General features: G+C 41.8%; 1 protein-coding gene across 2 annotated transcripts in view; it reads left to right on the forward strand.

Moving 5' to 3' along the window:
* ROBO4 (roundabout guidance receptor 4) overlaps positions 1-22,589 on the forward strand; it is a 50,033-nt gene that overhangs the window by 22,074 nt on the left and 5,370 nt on the right. Inside the window, exons 14-17 of one of the 2 annotated variants that reach the window (XM_088139098.1) lie at positions 4,549-4,687; positions 9,483-9,722; positions 17,428-17,834; positions 20,959-21,219. In XM_088139098.1, the coding sequence (XP_087995224.1) occupies positions 4,549-4,687; positions 9,483-9,722; positions 17,428-17,834; positions 20,959-21,219 (1,047 nt within the window). Of the gene's footprint in view, positions 1-4,548; positions 4,688-9,482; positions 9,723-17,427; positions 17,835-20,958; positions 21,876-22,589 lie in introns of those variants that run through there. The other variant, XM_088139097.1, reaches the window with a different exon arrangement.

Genomic DNA, 22,589 nt, shown 5'->3' on the forward strand with positions numbered 1-22,589 from the left:
TATGTTTAAGGTGCATTTAAGGATAGAATCCAAAGAGTTAATCAGATAATTATATAATAAAATCAACAGTTCAAAAGCCAACAAGAATGATAGGCTTCAGAGTTTTCTTGAAAAGCTGAAACAAAGCTGATGAGCTCTTCCCAGATGCACACCCCATAAGTCTAGGGCCATTACAAAAAGGCTTTCTCTTTTACTGACCCACCAACCATCCTTGTGATGGACATTATTAAAAAAGTCTCTGTTGATGAGTTCCAAGTGCAGCCAGAAAGAGAGGAAAGTACTTTGAATAATCTGGTGCCAATCAAAATTCCAGCCAGAAGCAGCAGAGTAAACAAAATCATTGCTCTGATACTAGTTGCTCATCTGAAAGACTGGATTCACACATGCCACTTAATGTATTTCAAACTTTATTTCCTTCTGATGATAAGCTAAGAAAATATCTCTGTCCTGTATTCACCAATGCATGTACTTAGAAGGTTTATATGACACCTTTTCCTTAAACACTCAAGAGGGCTTGCAGATGAAGCAACCCTTCCAGACCCATAACATAAAAAACATATCTGAGTTTAAAAATATATAAAAACAGTAAATGTAAACATATATGAAATCATGTTCCTTTGGAGACCAGGGTGGAAGAGATTCCTCTTGGCTTCCTTTTGAAAGAAAAGAGAGCAGGGACCACCTATGAGCTGAAGAAAAGGGTGCAATCCATAGCTTGGGAAGGACACAGGAGAAGATCCTTTCTACATTATCTTCTGCAGATAAATTAGCCTGTGACAGGGAGGATACCATCAGAGGGACCTCTGCATATCTAAATGGGCAGTCAGGTTCATAATAGGGGAGGCAATTCCTTAGATAGTTGGCCATTAAATCATTTAGAGTTTAAAGGTTAATACCATTGGCTTGAATAATGCTTGGGAAGCAACTGATAAAGTTGTGCAGATCTTTCACTGTGGCATCATAGGATCTCCATACCTTGCTCCTGTTAGCAGCCTAGCTGCTATGTCTTTCAACATTTGAAATTTCTGGATACTTTTGAAAGGGAGAACATGTTGCAATAATGGTTACAGAAGGTCAGTTTCCAATGCCATGTCAACCTCCCTATAACTTTTGTTTTATGGAGTCCCCCATAAGTAGATTTCTCTTTCTAATAGAAGAGAATATATAGCTCAGGGTTGAACTATGGAGTTCTTGGGGTTCTCTGAGCTTGGTTGTTTGCAAGAAAACAACCAAGCTCAGAGAACTCTAAGGACTCCACATTTCTCTTTCTCTTTGATATGTCTTATTTTGCTCTTTATTGTTCTACTTGTTCAGGTTCTATTGTTGTTGTTTCTGTTTTTGCATTTGTAACCTGGGACAACTCCATGCTAGAACACCTGGGAAAAGTCCCAACTTCAGTCTGCTTCTCTAGGAACAACTGAAAAAGCTCTAGTCTGAAACTTTGGAGAACAGCTGCCTGTCAGTGTGGACAAGTGCTGAGCCTCAATGGATTAGTCCTCCAATTCAGCCTAAAGTATGCTCCAAACTCCTCAAACATGGTTGAAGAACATTGTCAGACTTTGTCATTGATGCAGGCTTCTACCACCATGCTGCTTCTTTCTTATCCAGTGAAATTGACAGTGCTTTCCCATGACCTTGTCTATTTAAGTGGCCAACAGAAAGATAGACAGGAAAGACAGCAGCAGTTAACACCAATTTGAGAAATACTCAAGGGGTTGCATCAGGGTCTAGCACAGTGTTTCTCAACCTTGGCAAGATGGATGGACTTCAACTCCCATGCTGGCTGGGGAATTCTGGGAGTTGAAGTCCACCATCTTAAAATTGTCAAGGCTGAGAAACACTGGTCTAGCATGTGAGGTTGGGCAGGTTATGAAGCATCTGAGGACAGCATCTGGTGTAGGACAGCCAAGGGAACATCTCCTCCCAGGGCCTTCTAAAACAGAGGTAACAGAACTTGTAAATGGTGGCAACACACCTTAATTGATGTGTAGGAGTGCTAATTAAAGCAGTTTAAAAATGCATGTGTGATTTCAGCCTAAATATCACAAGCAAAGAAAATTTTCACAAGGCAAGACTCCCATTCTTTTATTCTCCTTCCTCCTATTTAAAACTACTTTAGCATCAGTTACAGTACATGCTGAAGTCCAGCACTGAAAGCACAGATCTGATTTGTGACAGGAGTGGTCTGAGAGGAGAGTCCCCTGGCTTCAAATCATGGGAGGTGTTTGCCTCACCAAACCACAAACAAGCAATGGCCTGTACTATATTTAGAGCCAGTTTGGTCTAGTGGTGAAGGCACCAGGCTAGAAAGCAGGAAAGGGTGAGTTCTAGTCCCGCCTTAGGCATGAAAGCCAGCTGGCTGACTTTGGGCCAGTCCCCCTCTCTCAGCCCAACTCACCTCACAGGGTTGTTGTTATGGGGAAAATAGGAGGAGGAAGGAGTATTAAATATTACTAATATTATTAGATATTACAGTTGCCTTCTGGGGTGATGGGCGGCGTATACATTTAATAAATAAATAAATGGATATGTTCGCCGCCTTGAGTTATTTATAAAAATAATAAAGGTGGGATAAAAAAAAATCTAACTCTAAAAATCTAAATATTTCCCTCCATCCCTTGGGCCTCTAGGGGCACCCTCTCTAGAGCTGTGACCTACAGAAGGCACCTAATTTGAGAAACCAGCCTGTGATAGATGCTGTAAAGTGTTACAGCTTTAATCTTTTCCACATCACTGCAGGAAACTAAGTGCCTAATCAGTCTGTCCAAAGAGATTCTGTCAGGCAGTTTGTGTCTATCTGGGCCTCTCCTCTCCTTTCTCTGATGGACACATTAAATTGATCCTAATCTGGATTGGATCTAGCCATCCAGGCTATTTCATCAGACTTTCAGGGAAACATGCTTGCAGTTTTCTACAAACTGGCTAATCTCTCTTTTGCTGGAAGATGGAAGAAACAGAAAAACACCTCCAGTGCTTATCCAAATAAGAAAACAGAAAGCGGGATGCTCACCTGCATTTCAATAGACAATGGAACAGAAGTCTTCTGTCTGCAAGCTCCTTTTTCAAGTTGGGGTCACCTGGATCATGATGAGTTTGCCATCAGAAATTTGAGGCATCTCAGTATGATTGTGTTGAACTGGTGGGAAGTGAGTGGGTTTGCTGATTAATCTAGAGTGGTCAGTTGATCCTTGGTAATTTGGCTTTAAGGGATAAGAAATGGGTTCTGGAAAGTTGGCCCTTTCTGTATGATCTTTTTAATCAGGTAATCATCTGAGCTTGGAAAAGGCAATGGGTCTGTTGCTTGCAGGAGGAGCAGAGACCTGGAATGTGTATGAGGAAGAAAGAGAGTGAGAGTGTGAGAGAGTGTGTGTGTGTGTGTGTGTGAGAGAGAGAGAGAGAGAGAGATTGATTCTAGTTGTACTTACTTGGAACTGGCCTCACGTCAGATTTAGACACATTCAGAGCTACTTAGCACAATGAGCATGAGGAGTCCCAAATGCAGCCAAGCTCTCCCCCCCACCCCATTATGAAGTAAAGCCCACTGCCATCTAGGGGAAGATGGTGCAGATTTATTTGCACAACAGGCTAAGTTTGGTTAGGATTTGTTAAACCAGTTAAACCTAGTTCATGTGGTAGTGCTGCAGAAATGAGGGGTCTCAGTTTCAATGCTGTTTCATCCAAAGTTTGACTGAATGTGAACATGCCTCACCAGTGGGGAGTCCAAGGCCTTCTGAAGCTTCTCTCAGCCCAACTGACTTCATGGGTTTCTGTGGGGAAAAAATGGAGGAGGTGCTAGGTGTGATGCCTGGAGCTCCTCGAGGAAAGACAGGATGTAAATCTAATCAATAACAATAAAATTTGAGCTACAGTTTTCAGCAGCCCCGATCAGTACCCCTAATGGCAGTGGGCTGTTGTGCTTTTGAGTTGTCCCATTGAATTGATTACTAGCTCCTTGGCTTGGATGCAGCTCAAGTTTTGGGTGGAGTCTTTCCGCTTGATTGTTTCAGTACTGTAGAAGACTGAATCTGAGACCTTCTACTTGGAAAATACATGCTGGATTTTTTTCCTTCCCCCAAAGTTGTCTTTAGCAGACACTAATGATTCCCTGCAGGAAAGTGTAAAACGCGTGGGTTTCCAGCAGGCCCTGGGTTGGAGCAATACGCCAACTGTTTAAAATGGTTGCTATTTGATTTTGTGGGTGTGTGCATTTCCCAACCTGTTACTATTACTGTATTTAATTGTTCCTTTTTTGCAAAATTGTTTTTAAGCCATTGTACACTGCTTTAAGTCATTTTGATAAGGTGGCCCTATACATTGAAATAATAATAATAATAATAATAATAATAATAATAATTATTATTATTATTATTATTATTATTATTATTATTATTATTATTATTTTAAAGGGACTAAAGTGGAAGGATTTGTTTTTATTTGGATATCAGCAAGGAAGCTAATGATCAAGCCAGCTGAAAAATATAGATGATGTCAGGGTGGTGGAAAAGTTACCAAGGGTTGACCATTTCTTTTCTTTATGTTCCTTCTTAGGGAGGGCAAAAAAGGTGCTGAAAACATACAGCTCTTCCAAATTCTCATTGTGCAGTTCACAGAATGCCAGTTCATTGCCACCGCCTCCTCCTGTTCCACCCGGTTTTCAAGCTCTCCAAGATTCCAGCACCAAGCAAGAGTAAGATGGGATTTGAATGTTTGGGTTTGTTTCTCTTAATCTCAGGGTCGCTTTCTGCAACTCTCTTTCTACCTAGTTCAGAAGGCTAGGAGGATGTGAGCCTCAGAGGCATTGGATTATCTCCACACTCAGACTGAAGCAGTGTAGAAATCATAGCAATCAATAAATACTCTGAGAAAGCATCCTGGATATTATGGATTGCATTTTTTAAACCAGGTACCAAAATTAATTTTTTTAAAAAAATCTCAAGTTCAATCAAGAAGGCATCATTTTTTTGGAAACACTTTTCCCCCCAGTCAGTTAGACCTCGCAACTGGTGACCCAATACTTCAACTCTGTGGTTTTGCTCTTGATACTTGGAAGAAGCTCAGGTCAGAGCAGGTCAAGATGGTGGCTGGCTTGCAACCACCATAGAACAGGACTGAGCCATCATGCCTGAGGATTTCTCCACTTCTCATCTACCTTTTGATGGAGAGCCACCCTGCAGCAATCTCAGAGTTCACGCCATGCTGACTCATCTTCTGGTTGTGCCAGATGCTAGAATAAATTGCCTCTTATTTCCTTTAGCACCAAGTTGGCAAATCTACATACTTTGCATATTATTCACAGGCACCCATATGATGGATCATCAGGGTAGCAGGAGCAAATGTGGATGGGAAATGAATTCCAACGATCCTGTCTCCCTATTTTGCACTTAAAAAGCTACCAGTCATGGGATGAATCCATGCCTTGCTAGAAGGGAGCATTCCTCATTGAACAGGGCAGGCCTCTGTACAAGTGCCCAGCTATTTAAGTAAATGGGCAATCATCATTCCAGGAAAGTAAATCAATCCATTAGTGAAATATCAGCTGACTCGGTCCTTTTTGCTGCCCCTTTGAATCCCACATTTATGACAAGAAAACATTGTCCTTGGATCTTGCATGAAATAATTTTGGTGTCATTTTAAATTTATGGGCAATTACACAATAGTTGACTGCTCTATTGCAAATTCATTTGGTTGCAAAGGAGACCAGGGTAGGATCTGAGTAACAGGACTGGCTAAGGTATGTTTCCTGTGCTTTCTCCTATCTTTGACATCAGGCTCATGTTCACATCACATGCTTTGCTTTCTGGTCCTGCAGAAGGAAAGGGTGGTAAGTGTAACAAGCCAAGAAAATGAAAGCTTTTCCCCCAGTTCCAATGATCCCCAGACTACAGATATACATAAATAAGAGAAAAAGAAAGAGATCTCATTGCACATAAAATATGTGCCCCTTTTGTTCAGCAGGCAAAACTTGTTTACTTGCCAAAGGGGCTGCTTGAGCATGGAGCTAAACTCTGGAGCCCATGGGTGAGTCTCAATCCCCAGACATTTGATTAGGGTTGTATAGGTTAAACAGAATAAGCCTCCATGATCCAACATCTTGCTTCTCTCTTACACTCCCCATTTACAAGGCGTGACAGTCTGTCTTACATGTGTAAATTCTGGGAAGGTCATTTCTCCCTCCCAGTGATGGATTTAGATTGATTTCCAGGTGAATGTTTAATCCCAAATGGGGCAATCAAGATTCATCGTGCTACACTAGTCTATAAATTGGAGACCAGCTGGATTGAAAACATCTTCTACTAGCAAGCCTTGTGGGGGTCTTCATCTTCTCCTGCTTAAGTTCATATGGAAAACAATGTATGGTTAAGCAAGAGATTTTAGTGTCTCTGGCATTTGTTAATTGCTTGCATCAAGTAGACATTGTTTGATTCAGCAGGATTTTTTTTTTTTTTAGTGAAATAAGCAAAATAGGTGTGGGAAGTCTCCACTAGATTTAATTTTTTAAAATCTTATTTATTTATTTAGCATATTTACACAGCCGCCCATCTCACAAACATGGGACTCCGGGCTGCGTACCATACAACAACTGTTAAAAACTCCATAGCCATCTAAAAACAATAAAAAATATATAAAATCAACAGATAAAGTAAACAGATAAAACCCAAGAAAGCAGGAGGACAAGCATCACTTAATCTCATACAGCCACCTTGCAGGCTCTGAATACAATTCCTTTTAAAAGAGAACAATCCAGAATGTAGGCCATACTCTCTCTTTTGATCTCCACGGTCCCTGACAAGTTCACTGCAGTCTTTGAGGCCAAAAATGTGGCAGAAGCACAGCCATCGTCTGCAAGAGGTTTGCCTGCCCTGCTTAAACCAGATCAATATTCACAACACAATTTAAGTCTCTTTTCCTATTTCCCCCTTCTTCCTTCTCTCTCCCCATTTTTGAGCTCAATTTTAATCCCCCTGCAACAAAACTGGACCCATTCGAATCAATCATGAGAGTTATTGTGCTGATAAACCAATGGAGAAATGGACAGAGTCCTGACCATAATTTATTTTCATCACTCAGTGAGTTGAAAAGAATAAAACTCCTTTTGCCTGTCTGCCTTGAACTGTGGTTGTGACAAAAGCAACTTTTATCTGACTTTGGCTGGTCTTTAAAAAGCTAATCTGAAGGACCAGGAAGTCCCAGGACTGGCAAAGAGAAGAAAATGACATGGGCATATTCATGCAATTACCAAGAGTCCAAGTCAACTCATAGGAGACTTCATCTACTGTACTTTTGACTGCAACACATAGGCTGTTAAGGTGATTGAATGATAGGATTTTCTTTTTTTTACTTCCTCCTACTCAAGAGCATATCATCTTAGGGGTTTGGGGAGTGGTGGAAATAAGAACCTAAAGGCTATGTTTCTAATATACAGAAAGAGTACACGAACAGAAGCATCACAGACCATTTTGATTGCTCTTGCTCAAGTGTGTGGCCTTAGAAGTGAACATACTGCTGCATCTTAGCGACCTCTGGTTCCCTGACAATGTGGCATTTTGTGGCAGAGAGGAAATGCAGTTACTTAATTTTATTTATTGATTTAAAAATCTTTCTAAGTCACTTATGGTTAAAATAAATCCTTTGTGATGTACCCAGTAAAAACATAAAGCATGAGTTAAGCAATTATATAAAATCCAATACAAGCATTCATATAATGATGCTACATTCAAGACAGCAACACATAGTCAGGGAAAGACTTGGGCAAAGAAAGATGTCTTAAGGAAGAAGCAGTCCCGTTTTTATTTTCGCTAAGAATTGTTTTGTTGAGTGGGTGTCTGTGTGATGTCCAGTGGAAAGTAGGTGGGCAACTGTAGCTGAAATTTGAAAGGGTGTTGTGTGGTTTCATGTAGCTAAATGGTATATTTGTTTAGTTTGTTTGAACAAATAGATGACTTCTAGATAATAACAGCTTCCCAATTGTGTCTATGCTGCCTGTAGGATCTTCGCTATCTCTGGCAATCATTTTGGGAGCTAGCAAGATGCTGTCTTTAAGCTCCAGAATCCATTGCTAACAATATCAGTGTGAAATGCACCCTTAATTTGCCCCATCCAAGGATTGCATATCAAAAAGTATCATTTTAAGTTCTTTCTGGTGCACAGTAGCAACACCTGGAACCTTTTATCAGACGCTGAACTATGACACTTCACACAAGAATGCTATTTTTAAGGTGTTTGTTTAAAGTGGCAGGCACAATGTATTGACATGTAAGGTACAAAGGTGGTTGCTAACTGGAGGTGCTGTCTGGGGGCGGTGGGAGGTAAAGAGAAGGTCTGAGAGATAGCTTTGCAAGTGAAGACATAACCCCTGAGGTAGAAATAGGTGTGCTTCAGGTTTTGAAATCACTCAAAGCTTCTGGCAGACTTGTCAAAGAGAGACCTTCAGTTCAGGAAGTCTGCTAGGAATATGGAACTGTGCCAGGAGGTGAGAATGGCAGGCTGGGTTCACTGTCAGGCGGTTGCTACCTAGTTTGATCTGCTGGGGACCGGAAAAGAGGAGGGAAGACTTTGCACATTTCCAAGCTGCTGATACTGCTGGCATGGAATCAGGGCAGGCAAATGGAACGCTTGGGCCCCAAGAGCATCTCTCTTGGGGCTTCCCAGGTTTCATACCCCACTTGACTTTTTCTGTTTAATTTAGTTTTTTTTTTTCATTTTTAAAAAAATAGATAATGACATGGGAAACTGGCATGTTGCAACACAGAGGGCTAGCCTCCAACATTGTTCTCATTTCCAAGAATGGTCTTGGGCCCCTTGCTGGATTTATAGAAAACAAAACTGATGGAAATGACAGCCCAGGTCTTTATCTGCAAATCTCTTTACTTGCCCAGCAAAAAAGAGAAGATTAAGTTATGTGGGGAGTCAGGAAGATCTTTCAGGGAGCTGGAAAGAAGTATTGGGCACCATCCTAACCAGTCAGCCCCCTGATACATGGGTCTTTCCTAACTGGCCATGTTCACCATTGCAAGCCCACTCATGGTAGCCATTTTGTGAAAGTGTTTACAATACGCTGCCCACGTTCCAGTTGTATCCACCAAATAGCAATTGCTGGGGAAGGGAATTGATCTTTTTCATGGGCTTTTTCAGGTATTGAAACCAGAGGACTGTGATTAGGAAGTCAAAGCTAGCAATACTGTTTTTGTTCCCCCAAGACTCAGATGCTTGTAAGTGAGTGGACTTGATCAGTGCAAGGAGTCTGGACTTCAAGACTTCAAATCAGCCTTCCCTGGTACCCCCCAGTTATGTAATGAAGACCACAAATCCCATGATTCTCAGTCATGTGCACCAAGACATGCATGTACATTCCTCAAAACAAAATTAGCTCGAAGCATAGAGAAACAGGCTGCTTTCTCATATCTTGAGTAGCCTTTTAGCCGTGTTTTTTTAAAAAAGAGAAATTCTTTGCTGCCTATCTGTGGTTGTTGCCTGTTTCCCAGGTGCACCTGTACCTGCTACCTTGATCCCCCACTGGACTTCATGCATCAACAGCTGGATGAGGGTTCTCTGAAGACAGTCAAAGAGTCTCTGGATGAAAACCAACCCTTCCCCACATTGCCTTACAACCAGCTTTCTACAAGCTCAATCCCTGTATCGCTCAGTGATGACCAGGAGACAGTTCTAACCCCAGAAGAGGTGGCAGAATATCTAGAACTCAGCAAGGAAACTGACTGTCAAAGGTAAACATCTACAAGCTCACAATTCAGAGTTTGGTAAGAAGAGTTTATGTGAGAAGAGACATAAACAGTCAGTCCCTTGAATATGTCCCTCATTGCATTCTGAGACATAGGGTTTGACAGATCTTTTAGATTTAGGGTTGCCTCAGTGTCCCTGTTGTCTAATCCTAAGTTTGAATCATCCTATTTTTGCTTCGAGCTTCATTTTTAAATACGTGCACGTTTTTAAAATAATGGTATATTTTCTGGTGCAGGTTTATTATAATGTATATATTTTGCCAAATATATTCTCTCTCTTTTGCATACTATACGTTTGTCTATGCTGTTTTTCACTCCCATTTATATGCCTGCATGCATATTCCACCGAATGTGTGTTATTTAGGTACACTCAGAAAAAAATGGAGAACTGCATTGGAAGCGGTGAAAATATTAAAACTGAAACTTGGTCATCCTTTAAAATCCACAAAGCCAAGTTATAGTTGAGTCAGGCTCTCCCTGCCAAGCTGGACAGGAAGGGATAAAGAGATTTATTGTAGAAAAGCTAAGAAGCTTTCTTTTTAAAATTGTAATAGTCATGCAACAACCTTGCAAAATACAAATAGGCTGAAAGAGGGATTCATTAGTCCAAAGTCATCCTGGGAATGAGTAAAGAATTGAATCAAGATCTACAGTCAGTGCACTAATTCTTAATATACATTGCCCATGTCCAAACCAGGGAAGTTATCCTAAAAAGAATGGGAACTGTACAGCAGGAAACGCTTTCTCTCCCAGTCCAATATCCATAAAGAAAGGATGCAGGAGTGGTCACTGGTGCATCTGGCTTTGTGGCTTCAGGGTGATCTGTGAATGTTGGCCACAGCCCAGTCTGGTTCTTTGCTTCTTTCTCTCTGCCTTGTAGACAAGCAAGGAATCCATGGAGATCCAAAGACCTCCTATGTATTTTGGACTTGAGAGAACTGCACTTAACTTAAAGCTCTAACTTCAGCCTGCCAACTGCTATGCCTAATGCCCCGTAACTGCTGCTTCGGTGGTTTGAGGACAGCTTGTCCCATAAGGCTGACCCCTTACACTTTGGTAATTGGGGCTGGGACATGATTTTATGGGAAGCGCATTGATTCCACTAAGATAATTACAGCTCTTTTTAAAGCCTAGGCGGGCTAACCGCCTGCCAACTTAATATGTTCTCGGCAATGTTTAACAAGCTTCAGCTGGCTCAGGGTGTCAGTGGCACTGCCTTCCAATTCCAAGCCACATCTCCTCTTGAGGCATGGAAAAAATGTACAAGTATGCTTCCTTTGTGACTGAAGTGGCAATGTTATTTTAGGCAAACACAAAACCCGGCCTTCTGCAGAGACCAACTAAGTGATGTCTGCGAGAAACAAAGTCTTGTTAGAGTTGGAGTCTAAGCATTTGAAGGTTACTCAGTTGCTTAACTGAGCTTTGTTGCAAAACACTCACGTCAGTGTTCTACTACAGCCCCTGCAATTGAATAGAACCGCAACTACTAGAAGACCTTCTATTACTTATTGTCTGTGTGACCTCCCACCTCATCTCCTACCCAGAGAGTTTTGCGTTCCTTCTACACAATTGTAGGAAATGGGCTGCTTTGGATAGATTTCTCTTGGATGATGGAGGCATCTGAAATGGTGCTTTTGTGCTCATTTGCCTGCTTATGAATACACAAGGTGAGCAGATACTGCCATCCAAAAGCATACGTGTAAGTAGGCAAAACTGGATTTAGAAGGAATACAATTCTGAAATCCAAGCCATTATGATGCCAGAGTTTGTCAGAGTTTTTGTGCTAGGTTTTTTTCCTCTATACTGGATGCATGCAATCCATTTGGAATAGAAGTTCCAGAGCACCCACAAAAAAGGGGTACTTCAGCAAGAATGCTCAGAGTTGTTTTTACATTACATTACATTACAGTCTAGAGCAGGGTTTCTCAACCTTAGCAACTTTAAGATGCATGGACTTCAACTCCCAGAATTCCCCAGCCAGCATGTCCCTCTCATTCAGCACTGTCGCAAGTTTGAATGGTCGCTGAACAAATGGTCATAACCTGAGGACTAACTGTAGTCACCTAATCTCCTGTTGCAAACTAAGCTTGGGGAATATGTCTGGCTGGGGAATTCTGGGAGTTGAAGTCCACACATCTTAAAGTTGCTAAGGTTGAGAAACCCTGCTCTAGAGTCTCCAAAATACAACTGCTGGATAAGAAAGCTAATGTTTTATTTTAACACATTCTTCTTATTCCAAACATGTTTTGAATTAGTTGCAAAAATGTGCTGCTTGGTTCTTCCTCCCAAATTCCTCAGGCTGGAAGAATTTCACATGGTCAAGCACTGAGACCCAACACAGGCAGGTTTAAATTGTAGTCTGCTCTCTCTGCACCATCTTGTTTGCCCCCTTTTTCTTCTGAAGGGAAGCTCCAGTCTCAGAAGCCTTTGTGGTTACTCTCACCTCTGAGGTGGGCTTTCTGGAGTATTTGCCACACCCTCTTTTAATGCTAGACTGCTATTTCTGAAACGTTAGGCCCTTTGGGCAGGATGTGGGCTGACTGCAGTGTTTGATCTGGAGTCAATTGCATTCAGGGCTGCTGGCAAAATGTTTCCTGTCCCTTAGATCTGAGCTGTGGTTATGGAGTGGTAAAAAAGCCAACAGACAGTTATTCATACATATATTGTACCTTATGGATATGTAAGACAGGGAGAGCAGGAAAGGGCTTGGTTGCCATGTAAATGCCTCCCCAGGAAGGTCACCAGACTTCATCTGTTGACTTTTCTTCTACTGATAATCGAAACCTCCACTAACAACTTTTAAAACAGCTTTTAGCTTGGATTTTGAGGGATTTTTGTTAGAGCTTGAGTCTGAAAGTGGAGAACTCCTAAGTCAGAATGGAAAGAGCTGTGTGTTCTTTCTTTCTGGGTAGAACTTTGGGGCAAATATCCAGGGGGCTCTACTTCAGCAAAGGTCCCCATCTGTGGGTGGATTCCTCTACCACATTTTAAAGTAAGTAAAATAATGCACTTACTTGTCAGAGAAAGGTAGTGGGGATAGGACCTTGTAAATCTTCCTTACCCCACGCGGTAAGTGAGCTACTGTGAGTGGAGGTCCATCAGGTTTCCTTACCAGAATGGTGGGCTGATTATGAGGTGACTGTGACTGAAGAGCAGAAATACTGAGAGGTATTCAGCTATAGAATATCCCAGGCATTACAGTCAGGATGTTAGTGAAGCCCAATATATGTGTTCTTGTGTTGTAAGTTAGTTACATAGAGCCTTTGTTATTGTATTATGGTCATTCTTTTAATTGCATTTTTTTTTTTGGTTTTTGTAGGGGTTTATCGTATAGTTTTTTTCCCTTGTGTATTCATTGTTAGCCTCCCAGCATTATTTATTTAAGAAGGCTGGCCCTATACATTTTATAAATAAATACATGAAGTGAAGCACAACATGCCCTTGTTTAAGTGGTGTCCATCTTGTTAATTTAACATTTTCAGTGACCTCGTATTTCAACTGAGCTGATGAACAGTCCAGACATGAAGACTCACCAGGTTGCTAGCCAAAACAGTCCTCTCTAATATTGGTTTTCCTTTCTAGCCCTCTCTAGCAGAGCCAGCAGTTGCACCTACATTTCTCCTCTCTTCAGAAAACAGCAGAGTTATTTCCATGGAGGTCTGTGGCCAATCTCTAGTACGGGACTATTTGCATTTGCTTAGAGTGTCATGCATGGTTTAATTCCCAGCAGGGAGATGGGCACAGGCAAATACTTTGACAATGCATATCACTGGTGCATTTCCTAAACTTAGAAACATTCTGCTCCTGTCTGGAATAAGGAGGCTGTTTACATTGGAAGCCTCTTGGAAATTGGGAAAGATGTCCAAAGTGGCAAGCCAGAATGGTTATAAGATTCAGCATCCCCGCCCCGCCCCCCGCCTTTGAGGATTTTTATTGGATTCCAAAAATGACAGGATTATATATTTAAAGACAGTTGAGTAAATCAGGGTGGACAGACTTTACACTGGGGGTTTACTTTTTGTTTTGTTTTGATTTTTTGCTCGGATCTTGAGATCCACTATTCTCAGTCTGTTGCAAAAGACCATTAAAAAATCAAAATCCAGTAACAGAATTGAACGGAATAGATAGTCCTTCCACATTCAAACAAAATCCGTACTCGCTTACCACATGTTTCCGTCATTTCATTATTGCGTGTATTTCATCGGTCTAAGGAAGCCCTTTTCTTGCTGTTGCTGTTAAACGCTTCGGAATCAGAAAGCTCTCCTGATCTTCTGACAATCTACCAGAAAGTCAACATCTACTTCGTATCCCATTTAAAACTACCTAGTGGTTGGTTTCCTGGAAGCATCTGGTTAGCCACTGCAAGCAACAGTGTGCGCCAAATTAAATGAACAGTTTGATTTCTGCAGGGATGAGCAAAATTTGGGGATGAGAGCTGCCTTCTTTCTGCTGGAGGCTATGGAGTGGGCAGTATTTAGATACTCAGAAGGATCCAGAACTAAGAGTGAGAAAGGGACATTTATCTTCTCTCTGACGCCATCTTTTTACTTCTGCTGACCATGTCTTCTTTCTCTTTTTCTTAAACAGAAAGGAAGAGAGAGAAAGCTTTGACCAGAGTTCTGAACTGAACTTTAAAGAAAGGAGCTCTTGACATTGGGCTAAGCCTCTCGGCTTGCCCCCTCCTAGCTTCAGGGATAGGAATAATCAATACAAATCTGCTCATTAAACAGGTTCTTGCAAAGATGGGGTAACAACATTTTTCAACATCTTGAAAAAGACCAGGTGCTTATAGAGAAAGAAAGTGTTCCTCCTTCTCAGCCTACGTGTTATTTATTGGGCAGCATTGACTCGTGAGACCAGCAACGAAACAAAGATGGCTAAGAGAAGAATATAATAAAAACCACTATGTATTATTTTTCCAGTAAGGCTTTTAATGGCAGCATTTCTTGGAAGCGTTTGCTCCCAGGATCCATAGAACAAAAAGTATCGTTTTTAAGCAAAAAGAAAGATTTTATCCATGAAGTGTTTAGGGAGGAGAACACTTTCTTTATGGTATGAGTTTTGAGCAGCGTTTGTTGGTGGAAAGTCATGGTATGAATAAAATAAGCAACAGTCGCGGAGGCTACAGGTAACTCTTAAGGCTATTCATCAGCACTGTGAGGAGCTTAGCCTGTTTCATTCCATTTCTGTAGATAAGCAAAACCAAACACACACACACACACACACACACACACCACATCCATTCAGTTCAGCTGGGCTTGCATGGGAGAAAATGGCTGGACAGTTTGATGAGAGACAGAGACACAACCGATTTTCTTTTCTTATGTTTTCTGCTGTTTAATCCTTGCCGTTATGACAGAATGAATCCAAACAACTCATCACCTAGAATGTTAGTCTGTTCCTTCTTCCCCACTGACTGAAGGCATCCAGAGGTGAAATAGAAAGGAAGGAGATTGTTCATATGCTTCTCTCTACTGCTGCACCCCTTACCCCAGTGTTGTCCAAACTTGGCCACTTTAAGATGAGTGGACTTCAACTTCCAGAATTCCCCAGACAGCCATGCTGGCTGGGGAATTCTGGGAGTTGAAGTCCACTTGTCTTAAAGTGGCCAAGTTTGGACAACACTGCCTTACCCTATCTGAAACTGGTGTGTGTGTGTGTGTGTGTGTGTGTTAGGGATCCTTTGGATTGACAGCATCACAACTGGTGGTGGAAAACATGCAAGACAGAGGAATAATTGAGAAGTCCTCTTTCCCTGGTGATGACCACCATCCAAGATGGACATGAGTGTAATATTTCCAGGCTGAAATCTGTCCTCTAAATTGGCTATCTTCCTCTGCAAAAGAGGCATTTGTTTTTCTGATGCATTCCCACGGTACTTATTTTATTTATTTATTTATTTATTTATTTTCTTTCTTTCTTTCTTTCTTTCTTTCTTTCTTTCTTTCTTTCTTTCTTTCTTTCTTTTTTTTCTGGTGTTGTTATAAATCTTGATACATTGTATTATTTCAAGACAGTGGTGTTTATATAATGTAATTAAAGATTCTTGGCATTCTATTACTTAGGTAACTTGGAGTACTGAAAATAGAGAAGAGAGAAAAAATATTCTATCAATATTTATTACAATTTAGGATATCAATATTGTAAGCATTAAAATTATCTGGCTTTTTCATTCAAAGTTGAGTATAAAAAACCCTGCTGCAACTTGCATCAAAGTATTTGTTATATAATAAAGCTTTGCATCTTAAGCTAATTACTTAATATTAAAGTCTCCATTGTATTATTACAGACATACGCCCATATATACACATGTTAATGAAAGGGAAAAAAATAGATGAACAGAGCAACTTTAACAAGAATTAAAATACCAAAAAGGAGAAAAAGAGAAAAAAGGAAAAGAAAAAAATAATTTAAAAAACTATTCGTTTTCTGACTTCCCCCTTTTTCTACACCTGCTAATTTGCAGTATTTATAGACATTTAGGCCCTCTTAGAAGCCAAACTGTAACCGATTATATTTGTCATGCTGTGTGATGTGTTGTATGTATGGGGACCATTCTTGCTAGGGTACTTAATTTCTTTCACATTTGTGGAGGTGTTTTTGAGCTGCTTCTGTAGTCTGAGGTGGTGGTCACTATTGGCACTTCCTCCCTGCATTTCAGGTGATTCTATCACTGGTGTCCTCCTTCTGGCTGCCTCTTCTTCCCAGACTGAGAAGCCCCCAAGGAGGCATCTCCTCTGATCCTTAGGATTTAATGGAAGGTTCTAGGCTGCTGGAAAGAAGATGGGACAGGAGAAGACACGACACTTCCGGACACATCCATTGGCCATGTCTGGAAGTGGCAGAACTCTGGACCCTACTTAGAAGAACTTCACCTACTTCCATTCTCCTGTTACTTTTAGGAAAAAAAAAAAGGCAAAGAATATAATTTTCCTTTTATTTCCCCTTCACTGGAAAAATGGAATTTTTGGCCCAATTCCAGGATACTGTAGCTTGTCATGCTCTTGGAAAGATTCTTTCATAGGTTTAGCTAGGAGGGAAACCCATAGCAATGCCAGGGAAGACCGCCTGGTGTGGCCAGAAATGTTAAAATATCATCCATGATGATATGATCAAAGCTCTGCCCATTTTATGATGCACATAAAAATGGGTGGAGCTTCAATTGCACAATCATGGCTGCCATCTTAACTTTTTTCACCCCCACCTTGGGGACACCCCTGAGCATTGGTCTCCTTGCCTAGAACTCTTTCCATTCCAGCTATAATTTTCAGAAGCAGTTACTATATTCTGAAACGGCTGTTTGCTTTGGGGGTGGGGAGGAGCGCCCCACTGGTGCAGTGAGGAGGGAGAGGGAATTACACTCAAAGCAAACAGCAGTTTGAACTTGTTTTCCTCGGGGTGCTACAAGAATGAACATTTGTAATTCCCCTCTCACCGTTTGCTACAGCCCCGATCATGATCCTCTTGCTGTTTTTAGAAACGGTAATCAGTGCCGAAACACATTTAGTTCCTTTGCTCATCAGATGCTGCTGAACTCTTTTGTCCTAATTTTGTTCATTTGCTGCTGCAGCTGTTGAAGTTGCTGCTGCTGCTGCTGCTGCTGCTGCTATTATTATTATTATTATTATTATTATTATTATTATTATTATTATTCAGGTTCTAATGCCAGCGTTGTCCTCTTTCTCTCAAGGGAGCCAGATGACAGTGGCTCTATGACTTCCCAGGTCCTCTTTCCACCCCATACCTATGGCTATATCTGTGGTCCTCTGGCCATTGAACTGCTGGAAAACGATGCATTGGATGAAGATGACGACCCCAACATGGTGGATGGCCCCTGTTCATCCACCAAGTTCTTCCGCAGTTCCTGCCAGACTCCCTCATCCAGCCTGAGTGAAGACGAGGCATCCCTGGGAGGCTCCCTGGTGAACGGCTGGGGTTCTGTCTCAGAGGACAATGGAACCAGCACTCGCTGCAGTCTGGTCAGCTCTTCAGATGGCTCCTTCCTCTTGGATGCCAATTTTGCTCAAGCACTGGCTGTGGCGGTGGACAGTTTTTGCTTTGGGCTATCGAAGAAGGAAGTTGACAGAGCTTTGACAGGTAATGGCACCTGTCCCTTCCCTTGATCACATTTGTTGGAATCCAAAACTATATTTGGATGTTAACTGTGCTCCATTACAGGACAAGAGAAATATATTTTCCCCCCATTGCAAAGACAGTAGGTCTATGTAGCAGATCTCCTTGGTCATCTGGGATTCCAGAATGCCTTTTGCACTTTTCCAACTCAAGCTCTAATCATAGCATTCAGCTTTTAATTTTACACTGTGCTAACTGTGTGCCTGAGAAAGGAGATTCTGTTTCCGATCTTAATCTCAGTGTGTTTGAGAATTTATTTTGTATTTCTCTTGGTGATATTTTTAAGCTGGCATCATGGTTGGAGATGGTGGAGGATGCTCCTCTTGCTATTATCCATGTTCCTGCTGTCTGAAACTCCCTAAATCTAAAAAAAAAATTCCTGCAAAACAAAAACTCTGGGAAGAGACCATTAATGATATTTTCCCTTGGGATTTAATGAAAGCATGGGAAACCAGGGGGGCTGATTGGCCATTGAAAAACAGAACATTTCATTTCTTGTCCATTTCATCGCTAAATAAATGTGAGAATAGCAAATTCCAATAATGAGAATTTCACTTTCTCTTTTCCTTTGAAGGCAAGTTCGCTTTCATCTAATGGAATGAGAACCAGTAGAAAACATTTTTAGAAGTTTCCTGCATGGTACTCATTTATTTTTTCAAAACAGTTAAAAGTAATAGAAGAGAAGAGCAGATTGAAGAATTGGAGAAGAATGGATTGATGGTAGGGCACCTGCTTTGCATCCAGAGGGATCTAAGAAAAATCTCCTGCCTGAGAATCTGAGGAATCGTTATTGGTCCGTAACAACAATATTAGGATAAAGGAACCCAGCAGAAAACAAGCTTTCTGTGTTCCTCCCCAGCATGAATCACTAAGGTTGGATTATCAACAGATACGGCAAGGCAAATGACTTCTCATGTGCTACAAAAGCCCAAGATTTGCCACTTGTTGAGAAGTAAAACATTCCAATGCACCTTCGTCCTGTTCAGTTAAATACAATTACTTGGGCTGGTTGATAGGCTTCTGGGTTATAAACTGACACCTTTGCCAGTTGTTGCAACATCATTCCTTGTCAGTTAAGTTTGTGGCACAAGATCTTGGCAGGTGAAACCAGGAGGCTTTTCCCCTGCCAGCTGATAAATCCTACAAGTGGGGGAGCAGAGTCAGCATGTTCCCTTGACCTCCCCAAAGATGCTCTCTGGGGCAGTGAAATTCAGTCATAGAGTGAGGGCAATCTGCTTTTTGTGCTCCAGAAGGGACAGAAGAATTGATTTATATGGTATCTTCTGTTCAGGTTTGGCACTTCCATTCAATCTCTGTTCCTGATAATAAGGCAGGCAGCCAGGAAAGCAGCGCTTGATTTATCACTGCAGTAATTCTCTGTTGCTGTTAGAATAAGGCTTTTTTTTTTAGTTTTTTTCTCCTTCTAGCAAAGTTCGAGAGCTGAACATGGCAAAATTGATAGAGTGAGCGAGCGAGCTGCCCCCCCCCAAAAGTGGGGGCAAATTCAGAAGCAGCAGCAGCAGCAAAAAAGCTCCCAGGCACAAATATGCAATCCTGGAGCAAAACAGCCGGATGCTGCTCCCATCCACCCTCCCTCAAAGGCAAAGATGAGAGTTCCACCTTCTCTAATTGTTTCCACTGAAGCTTTTCCAGGCTCTGTCAATTCCTCAGCCGGATCCCTCTTTGCCATCCAATCTTAAGTTGCTTGATCCATACAGCCCTCTTCATCTCACAACCGGATTCCTGCATTTTTTGCTCCAGCCCCTGCCATGCAAAACACAAAAGGGATTCAGGATCAGGCATCTTGGAATTTCTAGGGGAAATGATGGGTTTCAGCCTTTCAGTGTCTCTTCTTTATCCAGGACTATCTTACATACAGCACCGAGACTAGATGGCCTGAAATAGCTGTGTTTCCAGCAGACATTAGATCACTCTATTTTTGCTCCTTTGCAATTTCAGGGGTTCCCTTTTAGTCTCTTTTGTCTTGTTGCCCCCATCTCTTTGTAAATTGAAAAATGATGGGGAAAATATGTCTAAATCTAAGGTAACTTTCCCTAAAAACACCTTTCCCTGAAAACATAAATTTGCATTTTTTTTTCCTTCTGGCCCAAGAATGGCATTGCAAAATGCAGACAAGTGCGCCATTATCTCCCCATCTATATATTAACAATGGATTGGTTCACATGTTTAAGCAAAGCCCAAACAAAGGAAAATGAAGCCAATAATAAGACATGATGGTATCCAGTTGGTGTTCAGCTGCAGACAGAAGGCCATCAGTGGAATGGAAGGATGAACTGAAAGCCTCAGGCGTCTGTAATGTCCTAGCTATAAATTAATTGTGACTTGAATTTTACCCTGTTGATCATTTCCCTGAAATGCACACATATATCCATTTGGAATCCATTATAGAGACTCAAGGTACTTTGCAGTTGTTGTTATTTCTACCCGGTCTCTTTGCTGACATGAATTTATGTTCTGTATGAAACGCTCCTTAGAAATAGAGGAACTATTTGTAGTAGTCCAAAATATTCCATATATTTAGCACTTCCCCCATTTCAGGAGTTATTCCAAGAATCCTGGTCAACCTTGTAAATTAGCTAGAGTGTTCCTGCCCAACACTGTGATTGTTCTAAAGCATCTCTGGCTGGGAATGTTGGGACTTGCAGTCCTGAGGTCATTGGATTGTTGAAGGCTGAACAAAATAATGCCTATTTCTGTACATACCATGTGTTTCCCCTGGGTGCATTTACAACAGACGGTTGAAGCTTTCCTGAGCTATAACGGACCATTATAGTTATTTGTTGCTTTTATGTCCTCCAGAAGCTCAAGGTGGTGGACATACTAATTTTGCTCTTGCAATAACCCAGTGAGGCTTCCTGAGCTGAGAGAGAGTAGCTTGTTCTCAATCAATCCATAAGCTTAATGGCAGAATGAGGACTTGGACTTGGCTCTCTCCATCCTAATCCGAATGGCATCGCTTCATATCCTAGTTTTCACAGTTTGTTTGGGTTCTTGGAAGCTCTCCTTCTTACCTTCTCGTGCATGGAAAAGAGTTGTGATCACATGCCTGTTCTCGCCTTCCTTGCAGATGTTTTGCCTTCCGTATCTCCTCTGGATGGCTTCCTGCATCCTCAGGCTTCCGTGAAGAGCTCTGAAGAAGTGCAGCAGAGGCTTGGATCCCAGCCCCTTCCTGTGTGGGAATGGAGCACTGATTGGGTGGAAGAGATGGAAGCCAAGTATATGCAACCAGCTGAGAACTGGGAGGCTGCTCCTAAGCTAGGAAAAGGAAAGACAGCTGCACCAGAAGAAGCCCGGCTGGTCACTACTTCCACTTCACAGGGAGTGAATGGCAAGTGTTGTTGCCCCAAGGTGGAGTGCCACCTACCAGGAATGCTAAAGTAGTACCTTTCCTGCTTTGGCTGGAGTTTGGTGTTTGGAATTTGATGAATTTTGAGTTCTTTTTCAGTGCTGGGACTCTAATTCAGGAAAGCAGTGGTCCCTGCCAATCATCTGTAGAAATGGACAAATTACCTACTCCTACATTCATCTTTTTAGAAAGAAAAATGCTCATGTTCTTTCCATCCTAGTTTTGATTGGATTTTTAGAACAAACCAGACTCAATTTTCACCCAACTTCCCTGGCCAAATCCCATAGACCCAGCTAGCTCTTCTTGGCTTGGAAAAGAATAAGTTGCATCTGCCTACTGTTAAAATTGAGGAACTGGTCAGAAAGAAAGAGGTGGTAACTCTAATTCATGGCTGGAGTCCCTTGGATTTGGACCCAGGCATTTAAAATGGTACATGTTTTCTTTTGCATGCTGGCTGGTGCTAAAGACATGGCCTCCAGCTGGGAATGCAGATAGGGAAATATCAGTCTGATTGGTTAAACATATTTTATACCAGGCAAATATTACTTCAAGCCCAAGGTTCCTGATCAGCTGGAAAGGAGCCCTAGTGTGATGGAATGGCATGGGACTGGAAGGGGGGTAAAGAACATGATCTTGTCTCCAGAGCAACGCACTGGAGATAAGAGGCGAAAGCTGACGCCCCCCTAACATTCCAGGAGATAGTGAATTCCTGTTCCTGGGAACTGCTGGCCAGTCTGAGAAGATTCTGTAAACAAGCACTAGCTAATAAACCTTGCTGATTGAACCTGCACACTCTCCAGGAGTTCCTTGGGCTAGGCCTGACATCAGTCTTCTCAGACTGGCCAGCAGTTCCCAGGAACAGGAATTCACTATCTCCTGGAATGTTAGGGGTGCTTCAGCTTTCGCCTCTTATCTCCAGTGCGTTGCTCTGGAGACGAGATCACGTTCTTTACCCCCCTTCCAGTCCCATGCCATTCCATCACATCTAGGCACGGGAGCAGAAGATTCTAAATCCAGACAAAGTAAGGTTTGTGTAGGTCCCTAATCTACCTAGGGTAGCAAATGACAGCAGTTGGATTCTTTTACTTTACCACTACTTTATGTGAGGGTGTACCTAGCATATGTTGAGCTGGAGTGGTCAGGGTGGGGATGAGAGATTCTGAAGCACTGAAAACTTACTCAGATAAAGGATGAGGGCTGTGGTGGTTTCAAATTCATGCCAAGCTATGACTTAGCAAGCTGCTGCCTCTGTCAACCTCCCCCCACCCCCTTCTGTTGCAAAAGGCAGGTGGGCTTGGTTGGTCAGGTGCAACAGGTTCATCATACCTGACCTAGTTCTGCAATGTTGCACT

Source organism: Python bivittatus, unplaced genomic scaffold (assembly GCF_059951505.1).
Source record: "Python bivittatus isolate LINGU-HERP-01145 unplaced genomic scaffold, Pbiv_v1 ctg000320_np1212, whole genome shotgun sequence".
Classification (NCBI taxonomy): domain Eukaryota; kingdom Metazoa; phylum Chordata; class Lepidosauria; order Squamata; family Pythonidae; genus Python; species Python bivittatus.